At 37.1% G+C, this 12,485-nt stretch overlaps 1 protein-coding gene across 3 annotated transcripts in view; it reads right to left on the bottom strand.

The window, feature by feature from the left end:
* Positions 1–12,485, bottom strand: part of LOC114025654 (protein prune homolog 2-like) — a 226,028-nt gene that overhangs the window by 8,900 nt on the left and 204,643 nt on the right. The window contains exons 13-14 of one of the 3 annotated variants that reach the window (XM_027839129.1): positions 9,262–9,360; positions 6,421–6,456 (exon numbers count right to left, since the gene is read on the bottom strand). In XM_027839129.1, coding sequence (XP_027694930.1) covers positions 6,421–6,456; positions 9,262–9,360 — 135 coding nt within the window. Of the gene's footprint in view, positions 1–6,420; positions 6,457–9,257; positions 9,361–12,485 lie in introns of those variants that run through there. The other 2 variants (XM_027839130.1, XM_027839131.1) reach the window with 2 other exon arrangements.

Here is a 12,485-nt window from a genome sequence, read left to right as displayed (position 1 = left end):
CTATCTATCTATCTATCTATCTATCTATCTATCTATCTATCTATCTACCTATCTATCTATCTATCTGTCTGTCTGTCGGCACCTTGATTCCATCACCTCTCTTTAAAGAGAACGTTAGCATGCTTCATCATCAATTGCTCTATGGCAAAGCACCTTACATATATTGTTTCATTTGAGCCTTACAATGTCTCCCTAAAGTAGGTGCTATTATTATCCCCATTTTAGAGATAAAGAAACTAAGATTGAGAGTAGTTAAATGACATGCCCAGGGTAACACAGCTAGTAAGTGTCAGAGGTGGGTTTTGAACTGAGTTCTCCCTGACTCAAAGTCCAATATTCCATCCAATGGACGACCTGGTTGCCTCTAGAGCCACAAAGGATGGGCAGGCAAGGATGGGTTGCAATATGTATTGCTAGAGGTCATACTCCCTTAAGTGAGATTGAAGGGGAACTTCAGAAATCATCTAAGAGAGTAGCTTGATTTTATAGATGAGGATAACAAGGTTCAGGTAAGTTCAGTGACTTACATGAGGTCACAGAGGTAGCAAGCATCATAGACAGGATATAAAACCAGGTTTTCAAACCTATTGGAATAAACTAAAAAGAAGATGGAATTTGTACCATAGCATCTTGTTCAGGTCTGGCATTGACACTTGTTATCTGTATGACATTGGACAAGTTACCAGTTCCCATATCTCTCTGGGCCAAAGCTTCTCTATCTTTTAAAAGGAAAGGTTTGGACGAAATGATTTCTAATATTCCTTCCAACTATAATTTCTATGATCCTATACTGTTGATTTGCATACTCAGCCTCCATCCCCCAAGCTGTTCTTGAATCTGGTTCTGGTATATAATTCAAAAGAAATGTTGATAGGAACCATCTCTTCTGTCAGAGACATAATTAGATTGACTCCTGGGACAAGCAGCCTGAAATGTGCCCTTAAACAAACTTTGTGATTGATGACATAAATTAATTCAAGAAGCGATTGATAAATTAGGGAGACAGTATAGCATAGTGATTCTGGAGTACAGGTCAGAAGACCTGGGTTCAAATCTTGCCTCAGTCACTTACTACCTTTGTGATCTTGGGCAAATCCTAGATCTATTTCTTCTCCTATAAAATGAGAAGGTTGGATTAGAAGGTTTCCAAGGTCCGTTCCAGCTCTACTGTAGATCTATAAACTCGAATTTAGTTGAATAAAATACGCCATTGAAAAAGAACATGTTAAATTTTGTTTCCTTGAAGTTTCAGTGCTCTTGGGGCAACTTCAAGAGGCTGTAAGTTTAGGATGCAATTAAATAAAACTCAGACTGTGGAGGTGGTGCTCTTAAGTGTCAGTGAGCCAACCCAACTTGATGGAAGCCTGACTTCCCTTTTAGCTACTGATGAAGGTATAAACATTAAGGCTAGCTGGACAACTGAGATGAGTTTACCCATTCCTCAAAGCCTTCTATCCCTGTGCAGCCACAATTTATTAGAAACAAAAACAGAGCTGCCATGAATGGTGGATTTCTTACTCCTGCTCCATAGAAGACATTTCTGGATCATTTGAAAGGCAGCTAGCTCTGGGTACAAGGGAAAAGAGGCAGCAGTAAACATTTTTTTTTCCCACAATGACCACTTGAGAGGCATAGCATATTTCAGGAGTTTGTCAAGTATTTAAATACTAAACTATCATTTATACAGTACTAATTGGTACACAGCCTAGTAACTTGATAAAGACAGTGGTTCTCTGAGCATGCATTTTGTTTTTGAACAGTAATTAACCTTGATTTGGGAAGTAAAAAAAAACCAAGTGGAGTGTGAATACTTTAAGGAAGCTGGAGCTGTGATGTGATAGGAAAAGCCTCAGAAGACCTGGTTTGGAGTCATGACACCATTTGTGAGACATTGTTTGGGCTATTTTCCCTCTCTGGGCTTCAGGTTTCTTATTTATAAAATGAGGAGGAAAGACTCGATGATTGCTAAGGTCGATTCCCTCTTAACATTCTATGATTCCTTCACCCAGAAAGAATTTCTACCTTTCTCTATTCTGATTACAATTCTATAGCTGATTGAATAAAAATAAATATGACTGGAAGATTGTATTCTCACCCTCAAATGAGGAAATATTTTTTCCTTCCAGTAGGGTTTCACTAAGGTGGCCTTATTATATTTATCAAGAATGTTTACAGTCAACCCTCAAGTACGTGGAAATGAATTATTGACATGGTCGATTCCCTAAGCCAAAAATTAAGCTATGTCATCTCTTGCTGAATTCCAAACATAGTTTAATGGTAACCTGCCCCCAGTGAGCCAAGTGAAGTAGGTTCAATAAATTCATTCTCTTTGCTATAAACAAAATATTATTCAGGAAGGTTAATCTGGGGAGGACATCAAACATTCTGGTAGAACAATACAAATAAAATACTTTTTAAAAAGTGGTTTCTCCCCTAATATCTGGTTTTTTTTCTTTGCTAACAGAGTACAGATCACAAGAAGAAAGACCATGCACTTAGCACAGTGCCTAGCACATAGTAGGTGCTTAATAGATGTTTGTTGATTGATTGAATTCAACCTGTGACAAAATTTAGCTTCACCTGTCAAGCTACAGTCTATTTTGGCATTTGTGCATCCTTTCAAAGAAAATAATAATTACCCATATTTATATAGTAATTATTCAGTGCTCTACTTATACATCAATATAGTGACATAAACTACTTAGAGTCCTTTGCAAAGCATTCAGAACACTCTCTACAGAAGGCAGATCATCTTTTTTTTAAGTTTTATTTTCTAAGTTTTCTTTTACATGAAACTAATATTTTAGAACTTTTTTTGGTCTCCAAAGATTTTTTTCCCCTCCCTACATGTTTTTTGTTACTTTATCCTCTGTACACATGGCTTCAGAATTTATTCAGATTAATCAATTAATTCAGAATGTATTTCAACGTGCACAGTGGCTGGGCTTCTCAATTAAATTTATAATGTAAGCAAAAGACAAGGTGAAGTTAGTTATGGATAGCCAGTCAGGTGGTTACTGTCTGTGAACTCAACCATGGTGATTCAGTAAAGGCCAACAAGGGGTGTTTGACCTAGAAAAACTCCTCCAAACCTTCTGGAACAAATGTGGGAAAGAAAGAGGAAGGAGTGGTACAGTTTTCACATTGCCACCCACAACTTTATGGTGGGGTTAATTTTCTGATAAAAATACGTGCTTGCCATGAGGTATACAAAGCTTAAGACAAGGAGGAACTAAGTACCAGAATCAGAATTAGAATTCTCAGCATCTGGTCACATAATTCACAGGACCTGTTCCTCCAACATGTGTGTTTCCTCTTTGCATGTCTGCAGTTGGGCAAATGTATTTCTAATGCTTTAGAGATACAACTTCAGTATTAATAGAAGCAAGGATCAAACTGAGCAGATGCTTCAGGCTTAAAGCCCTGAACCACCCATGATGTCACAGAGAAAGTAGGAAAATATGGTGCTTGTAAGGTAGGTCTGTACTCCGAACAAGGCCCCTCTCTACCTTACCTAGAGAAGAGAGGTCAAGCCAATGTAATATGACCTTTCAGTGCAGGGTGGAAGGGGGAGAAGAGAGATTTGAGAAAAAACAAAAGCTTTAAAAAAATTTCCAAACAAAAACAATCACCCTACATAAAAACAGAGCAAAATGAATAGCAATTGAGGAAGCTATTCTAGTAGGAGAGAATAGATTAATTTAATAGCTGAACATTACTTAGTAAATAGTATTTTTTAATAGCCCGTTTAACCCACAAAATAGACTATCACACAGCCACTGTGAATCTGAACAAGAAACACAAGGGCATATTTCTTTAATGGGCTGCCTCCAATACCTAATGCTAAATTTAAGTGCAAATAAGCCTCAGGGAGGAGGAAATGTTTTCAATTATTCTTGTATGGGAATGATGGGCCAAGATGAAGCTTTTTGGTTACCTGATGGTTTCCTTCCTCACCCCCCCACCCCAGTATCATAGTGCTACATTTTAGTTAAAGGCTTCATTAGAAGGCAAAAGGATTCTACCTGAGGTATAATTTATATCATTTAAAGTCACATCAGCCCAGCTGATTGACAGGGGGAAGGAAAAATGTCGCAGAAAACTAGGAGATGAGTTTTTCACAGTGAAAAAAACTATGCCTTCTGTTTCAATCCACAATGAAGATACTAGCAATGACACAAAGTAATGTAGGGCCTGAGTGCTGTACACACACACACACACACACACACACACACACATATATATATATATAGAGAGAGAGAGAGAGGGAGAGAGAGAGAATGTGAGCACATATATAATTGTAGTCATAAGAAAGTGGTAGTAACTGATTATGCAGTATTAGTGTATAAAAGCACCACAAATTTTACAAATTTGCCCCTTACTAATTAATAATAATAGCCAATAGCTAGCATTTTATGGTGCCTGAAGGTTTAAAAAGAGCTTTATATGTGGCATTTATATAGCACTTTAAAGTTTACAAAGCACATTCTACATATTAACACCTTTGCTCCTCACAACAATCTGGGAGGCTAGTGCTATCATCATCCTCATTTTACAGACAAGGAAACTGAAGCAAACAGAGGTTAAATAACTTGCCTAGGGTCACCCTGCTAGTAAGTATCTGAGGCAGGATTTGAACTCAGATCTTCCTGATTTAAGTCAAACACTTTATCTTCTGTGCCATGTGGCTTGAGAATTTATTCAGATTGATCAGCTAATGAATTGAGAATGTATTGAAATGTGTACAGCAGCTGGACTTGTTAGTTAAATTCCTAGTGAAAGCAAAAGTTTTGGAGTAGGGTGGATGACTGTTTAATAGAACATAGTTCCCAAAGAGCAGCAGACTTTATCAACATAATTACAAATTATTCTTGTTTGTTCACTGTAGCAGCTTCCAGAGGGTATCTACTTATCAATGACTTACTTAAGGTTATTGGTTATCTTAGAAAAAAAACAAAATTTATTAAAAACATGATGGGATCGGTATGATTTCATGGGTATGGGGAATTTTCAGATGGGGACACTCCTTCTCACCAATGAAGCCTGACTCCTTCTCTGCAACTGATGGTCTCAGAGGCACCTGGAGCACTAAGAAGTTAATTGATTAGCCCAGGGTTACACAGCCAAGCAGAATTTGAACCCTTGTTTTCCTGGACTCCAAGGCCAGTTCTGTATTCATTCCATCACTCTTCCTCTCTCATCAAAAATATTACAAATTTAGGTTTTCTATTAATTCATTTTAGCCTTCAAGTTCCTAAGCATTAGTAAGGTTTTGCTATATTGATGAATCTATCACATGTGGATACTACAGTACCTTAGAGCAGAGGTGTTAAACACGTTGCCGCAGATGGCCCAGCACGCCTGAGTGCAGCCAAACCAGATTAGAATGTAATTGGGAGATATTTAACAAAATAAATAAAAATACAGTAAAGCACAGTAACATTCCATTTTAAAACTAAGTCAGTATTCGGCCAGCATGGGGTCCTTAGGTACAGATTAGCGGCCCTCATTTTAATTTGAGTTTGATGCCACTGCCTAAGAGAGAACGTTCCACGAAGCAGGGAACCAAGATGAGTGTGCTTAATTATGTACCTAAATGCTCTGCATGCTCAAGAAATGTTAACCAACCATAATTACATTTGTCAAAATAGTTGAGACCAAGGGCAAACAGAGTTCAATTAGATTAAAGGTTTGCAGGAGAGCAGGGGCAGTTTATTTTTAAAGGGCAGCACTATTCTCTGGGTGCAGGTATAAGCATCAAACATGCAGTTTCTCCCAATCCATTCCTGAAAAGTAAGCAAAGGTAATGCCAAGCAGCAAACAGAATCTTACTTAGCTCTTTCGGATGCTTCCCTCAGCTCTTCATCCAGTCTGCACGAGCAAAAATGATAGGTGTGTTCAAAGAAACAAAAAAAGAAGCAAGCAGAGCATGAGAGAAAAACCCAGCAAAGCAAAGCAAAATATTAGTGTCGTCTACATGTATATTAATAGACTTTTCAAACATTCTCCTGAGGGTTATGCCTGGGATAAACTCCTTCAATTAAATATGGTGTCATTTCTGCCCACTCAATTGCTAGGTAATTTTGTTTTGCAAACTCCTTCATCTGAAGGCAGATAGAAAAATAGCAGGGATTTGAGACATGCGTGTCATATAAAGCTGAAAAACAGCATTCACTTGCTTTGTCTGGCATTAAAAATGTTAGCTGGCAGCCTGGGACAATTCAAGGATGTGTCTTGTTTGGTAGCTGCAAAGAAGGTGGACCTCAACAGCTTTGAAAGGGAGAGAGATGGGTAACACACAGCAGGACATAGGGACAGCTTCCTTTCAATGGCAGCTTGTTGAGGTCACCTACAAGTGAAAGACTGGTTTGTACACACATAGAGAGGGACCAGCATTAACAGCAGAAGAAAGCATTTTACCTCACACTTCTCTTATAAGATTTCTCTTCATCGTACCTTACAAGATAAAAAATGAATGCAATGAAGACAGTGAATAAACAGATGAAAAGACAACAGGTACAAATATATCTTAAAAGAGTAGGTTCTCTTTCTCAGAATGTGGGGAAATGTTTAAATTTGCTTATCAATTTTGAGGTGGGTGTTCTCATCTGAAAACCTATAATTTCATGGTGGTTGTTCTCATCTGAAAACCTGTTGTATCACCTTTGGACTCTCCACTGATGCAAACAGCATATCTGTACCTTAGAATCCTAGAGAGATCACTGAGGCATTATGTGACTTGCCCAGGGCCACAAGACCAGCATGTGTCAGAGGTAGGACCTGAATCCAAGTCTGCCAATCCAATAAACATTTATGTGTTCCAAGCACTGTGCAAAGATCTGGGAATACAATTAATTTTTTTTTCAAAGAATCCTCCCCCTACTTCCTATACCATGCAGTTTTTTGTCAAATTAATTGTCTTCTAGAAAACTGGAGAGAAATAGTAAATTTAGGAATTGTCAAAATACTCCCAGTTTAATTATATGCTCTTCTTAAAATTAAACAACTTTCTGCCTTATTCAAGTCTAACCTTAGAAACTATGAAACTTAGAGTCTCTTTCTAGTTCAATATTAGTTTAAGAAACTAGTTATTGTGTTATTCTCAGTGCTAGGTAGGAGCTGTGCCCACAAATAATTGGAAAATTGAATAACAGGTAAAATGAGTGTAAAAGTTCTGTGAAATGGGAGGGGAGGGGAATTTTGAAAGGGTTACAAGAAGGGGTGAATAGTAACAGGAAAGACCCTATGTAAACAGGGAGGGAAATTCCCATAAAAAGGTCACACATTAAAAGTTCAATTTTTTTTTCCTTTTGGATTAAACTTTCTCAAATGGAATCCTTACTATATATCATACATTTCATCTTGGAAATCTATGGTGACGAGCTTAACTTCTTCTCAGTGGTGAAAGCTCATAGATGAACTTAGGACATCACATAACAGTGGCTTTCCAAAAGTAACAACTGTGAAATTGTTACTAGCATTTTTAAGAGTTAATGTCTAACTAGAAGAAAGAATTATGGACTGTCCCTCAAATATGAAGATGACTTCACTGATTCATCAGCAGGAGGGCACCTTACTCTAGCATCACATTTTTATTCTCTGTATGTTTTTGCTTTTTAGATATATTTCTTGTAAGCAAGAGATTGTGGGGTTTTGTTTTCTTATCCAGTCTCTAACTCTCTTTCATTTTATTGGATTATTTAATCCATTAAGATTGAAACATAAATAATCCATAAACATTAAAGCAATTAAAGTTTAAATTATGCTTTCCACCATTTGTGGCTCCAGTATTTTTTTTTTAATTAGTATTTTTAATTTTTGTTCTTTGGCCTTGTGCTTTGGGTGATTTTTTCAGTATTAGGTGAAGGTGGTTTACCTTCTCCAGTCACGCTTTCTCCTGGTCCTCCTTATAACTAATGGAACAAATTTCCAAGGTAAATGGCCAAGTCTAGGAGTCTCAATCTTTGACTATGTGACAAAATGATGAAAATTATGATCTTGGTTCATTAGTACTAAACCAGCTAAGCTAACTGGTCAGAGAGAAATTTGTCAGTCCTATCATAAGTCCAATGAGAGTAATAGCATATTGCTTCCATGGCTGAATTTTGGGACAGGAAAAACTAAACATATCTACCGCATGGCTTGTTGTTCTAGACAGACATTTCCATTTCCTTTCTATGGAAGAAGTTCTTAACCTGGGCTCCATTAAGTTAAAAAATAATTTAATAATTACACTTCAATATGATTGGTTTCCTTTGCAATCCTATATAGTTTATGAATTTTAAAATGTTATTTGAGGAAGAACCCAAAGGCCTCACCACAGTGCCCAAGGGGACTATGACACACAAAAAGGGTGGCTCTAGTCTAAAGAATGGGCCTTTGAGCAGGCTGATTTAGGTTTTTAGATCTGGAGAGGAAAATAATGCATATTTGTTAGTTTTTCTTTCCTTTTCAACTCCAATTCAATTCACAAACCAAGTAACCAGACACACAGGAAATAAAAAACCAGCACCACACACACACAATGATGTAGGTTTGCAATGATAACCCAAATACAGGGAGGTCCAGCTCATGGTGTCCATGACTTTAAATCTCACTTTAAAGGCTCTTGTCCCAGCACTACAAGCTTAGTCATCTTTCACTTTCTTTTTTGCAGTTGTGACTGAGAACATCCTTCACCATGCTTAGTCTTTGCAGGCTTCTGCTATTGCATCTTCCGAACTGCCCTGAAGTGGGCATGGGAAAAATTTCACCAGTCATCCCACCTGCTAGTTGGCAAATATTACAAGATTATTCTTTCATCTGAAGAGTAGCCAGAAAATGAAATGGGGCTTTAGAAAAGAAGAAGAGAAGAGTTCTTCACAATTAGTAAGGGATTGAGGGGCAGCGCTTATCAGTTATGTTTTTTCAGACAATAAAGACGTGGATGATAAGTTAAGACACTAGTACTATCTATAGGGAAGACACAGTTTAATTGAAAACATTAAATTTATGCTTTCTCCAAAGCAACAGTTAAGTTAATGATGAGTTTCATGGATAGGGTAATAATTTAACATAATATCATATGGAAAGGGATTTTAAAGAAAAAGAATAGTTAACTATAGGCTGTGAGGAAAAGTACAGTGATAGCAGGAGCTTTAATAAATATGTATGTATCAAAATGATCCTTCCCTCTGTTTTTCCAGAAGATAATGTGTTTCTTAATCCTTTTTCATAACACCCATCATTTCTTACCACATTTTTTAAGTATTCAGGACTTACTTGATGATACTCTCTGGGATATGGACACATTCCATTGGGATCAGCTCACTGAGCTCTGATAAGGTGCTGACATATTGTATTTTGCTGCTGAATTTTGAACTGTGAAAAGAGTGAGAGAGAGAGAGACAGAGAGAGAGAGAGAGAGAGAGACGAGAGACAAAGATTATGGGTTACTCACTCTCCAAAAGCCCAATCTTGAAAATTATGTTGAATTCATTTTGTGATGGTCAAATTTCACTTGGGCAACAAAATTTATGTTTAGCATGCCCATATTCATCAACGTCACCCTCTCTACCACCCCATTCAATAAGAAAAGTGTACAAGTATTTCCCAAATTTGGGCAGTTAGGTGGCATAGTGGATAGAGTGCCAGGCCTAGAGTCAGGAAGACTCATCTTTCTAAATTCAAATCTGACCGCAGACGTTTACTAGCTGTGTAACACTGGGCAAGTTATTTTACCCTGTTTACCTCAGTTTCCTCATCTGTAAAATGAGCTAGAGAAGGAAATGGCAAACCACTCCAGTATCTTGGCCAAGAAAATCCCAAATGGGGTCGCAAGGAGTCCAACATAATTGAAAAATGACTGAACAGCAAATTTTCCAAAACAAATACACTGAAAATTTCTTATTTTACTCCAATCACAAATTCAGAATACTATGAAAATCAAGTGAAAATGAATAAAAGAGAGAAATAAAACTATACCTTTTGAGTCTATGATCTTGGATCACTTTTTAGAATCTGAGTGCTAAGAGAGAACATTAGATATGGCCTCAAAGTGAGTCTTTTCTGATTGCATTTCTTTCTAATGGTCAATTAATTCTGTAGAAATTAGAAACTGATATACAGGAAAGGCTACAGTAGACATGCTTTGCTTTAAAATCACTTCTCCACTTCCCAATAAAATAATTATGAGCTAGTCATGCTATATTTAAAATGATGATGGAAGACCTAATGTGCATTTATGTGGGACCTCTGGTAAATCACTTTATCTCTCTGGGTTTCAGTTGCCTCATCTGTTAAATAAGGGGGTTGGACTAGATTACCCTTACTGTACCTTTCAACTCTGACATTCTGTCTTTTCTTGATTTTATCCTTAACATCAGGGCATATAAAATTCCATCTCCAGATAAAAATGCACAGACCAGTAGGACCCAGGAATTCTTCCTCAGCAGAGTTACAGACCCTCTGTGCCGAAAGTGTTAATCTTTACTTCTTCTTGTTAAAAAAATCCATTTTCTTTTGTCACTTACTTTACCATGCTAAGCATTCTCTAGACAAGGGGTTTTAACCTGAGATACATGAATTTGCTTTAAAAAATATTTTTATAACTGTACTTCAATATAATTGATTTCCTTTGTGGTGCTATGTATTTTATTTTATTAATTTAAAAACATGATTCTGAGTAGTCCATAACACAAAAAGTATTAAGAACCCATGCTTCTAGACCAGCTTACCAATGGTGGTATAGTACATCCTTTTATTTTATTTTATTTTATTTTCTGCCAAGGGGGATTGTGGCTACTCTGTTGAGAAACTGCTAAAGTTCATTTTAAAAAGAATTACACTGATTTTCTCTTCTTATTTTCTGCCTTCACAGCTTTCAAATGACCATGTTGGATGAAATGAAGATCAAATGAATAGTGTAACAATTAGAATTAAATTACACATATCCTTCAGTAACTAAAAGTGTTTGTTCGATTTTCTTTTCAAGTTGGATAAAGATCCAAAGTAGCTTTTCGGTTTCATATTAAAAGGCAATCCCAGACTGCTGGGGAACCTGGGAACTACTGTATATCATATTGCCTTTTACCGTGTCCTGGGCAAGGGCAAACATCTTTTCCTTTTGCTCAACTGCTTTGTATTCTTTTTCCTCTGATTTAAAAAGCTAGAATTTATAGATTTTTTTACAGACTTTAGGATAAGGGAGTATGGCAGCGTCCTAGCTGAGGATTCCAACTAAGCCAGAAAGTGGACACTGCACAGAGCAATGTCTAGCAGAGACTGCGGATCCTACTCAGCAGTATCTAGCAGAGTCAGTGGTCCAGTAGGACAGAACCCAGAAGTGTCCCCTGGAGATTATGAAACTAACAGCAATGAGATTAGTGCAATGACATCACTGGAAGACATTAGTGACCTTGAAATGATAGAGGCATGAGTTCACCCTTTTCCCTCAAAATTAAATTCCATATCTGCTTTTCTTTTCGAAACTCCAAATGTACTCCAGCAGTTGGGGAGGGGTGGTAAGGTGAACTAGTGTATCCGAAACTTGCTTTTCTTTTTAGTATGAGGAGAATCTGTTATAGCTATCTCAGGCAAAGGAATATCCAGGAAGTCTAATAAATGTAATATTAGATGCGGCTGTCTTGGACTAGTTGTCAGAAGATCAGGGAGTTGAGTCTGGGTAATCACTAATTAGTGATGAGACTTTGGACAATTTCCTTAATCTTTCTAAGCCTATTTTTTTTAATTTACTGAATAACAGGGTTGAAATAGATTATTTTTGAGCTTCCATTGCAATCTCAATTCTATAATTCTATGATCCAGATTTTCAACTTTATGAAAATTTGTTGTAAACCAATTTGAAGAAAGGATGGAATCCAATGTGGTTCTAGTCACATCTTGCACTCACTAAGAAATTGTTGTGATTGTATTTATGTTTGAAAGGTGAATGAAACATCATGGCTTTTAACCAAATCCCATTCCAGCTAGTTACCCAATGTCAAGTCCACTGTGTATCATGGATACATGGATACAGGAAAATGAAACCCAAAGTTTCATGACAGACTATGACCTCCATAAAAATTTCATTTTAGATGCTTTATTTATCACTGAGATTATTACACACAAGTACCTTGATAGTTATCAAGTGTTTTTGCTGTAGTATCTGGGACATTCCAACTCACAGGGCTGGTCCCCATAATGTGGTGCTAATTCAGGTTCGTGTTTTTCTTGGGTTTGTATGCCTAAAACAATAGCTAATGAGCCTCCACCCATTGTATCTACTTTTAAATCAGCTAGAGGACACAGTTTAAAAGAGGCACTTAATGAAATGACTTAGTGAGAAAAACAGCAACAAAATATTTCTCTTATAAGCCTGGGACACGCTTTCCCACAAATGCACAATGCATGAATGTGAACACAGAGAAGGGTTGTAACACATAGGGAACATGTGTGTCGAGAGACTGCGGATCCTACTCAGCAGTATCTAGCAGAGTCAGTGGTCC

The sequence above is a fragment of the Vombatus ursinus genome, unplaced genomic scaffold (assembly GCF_900497805.2).
Source record: "Vombatus ursinus unplaced genomic scaffold, bare-nosed wombat genome assembly UNPS02014832.1, whole genome shotgun sequence".
Classification (NCBI taxonomy): domain Eukaryota; kingdom Metazoa; phylum Chordata; class Mammalia; order Diprotodontia; family Vombatidae; genus Vombatus; species Vombatus ursinus.
Note: the sequence above shows the minus strand (reverse complement) of the source record. Positions and strands in the feature narration are given on the sequence as shown.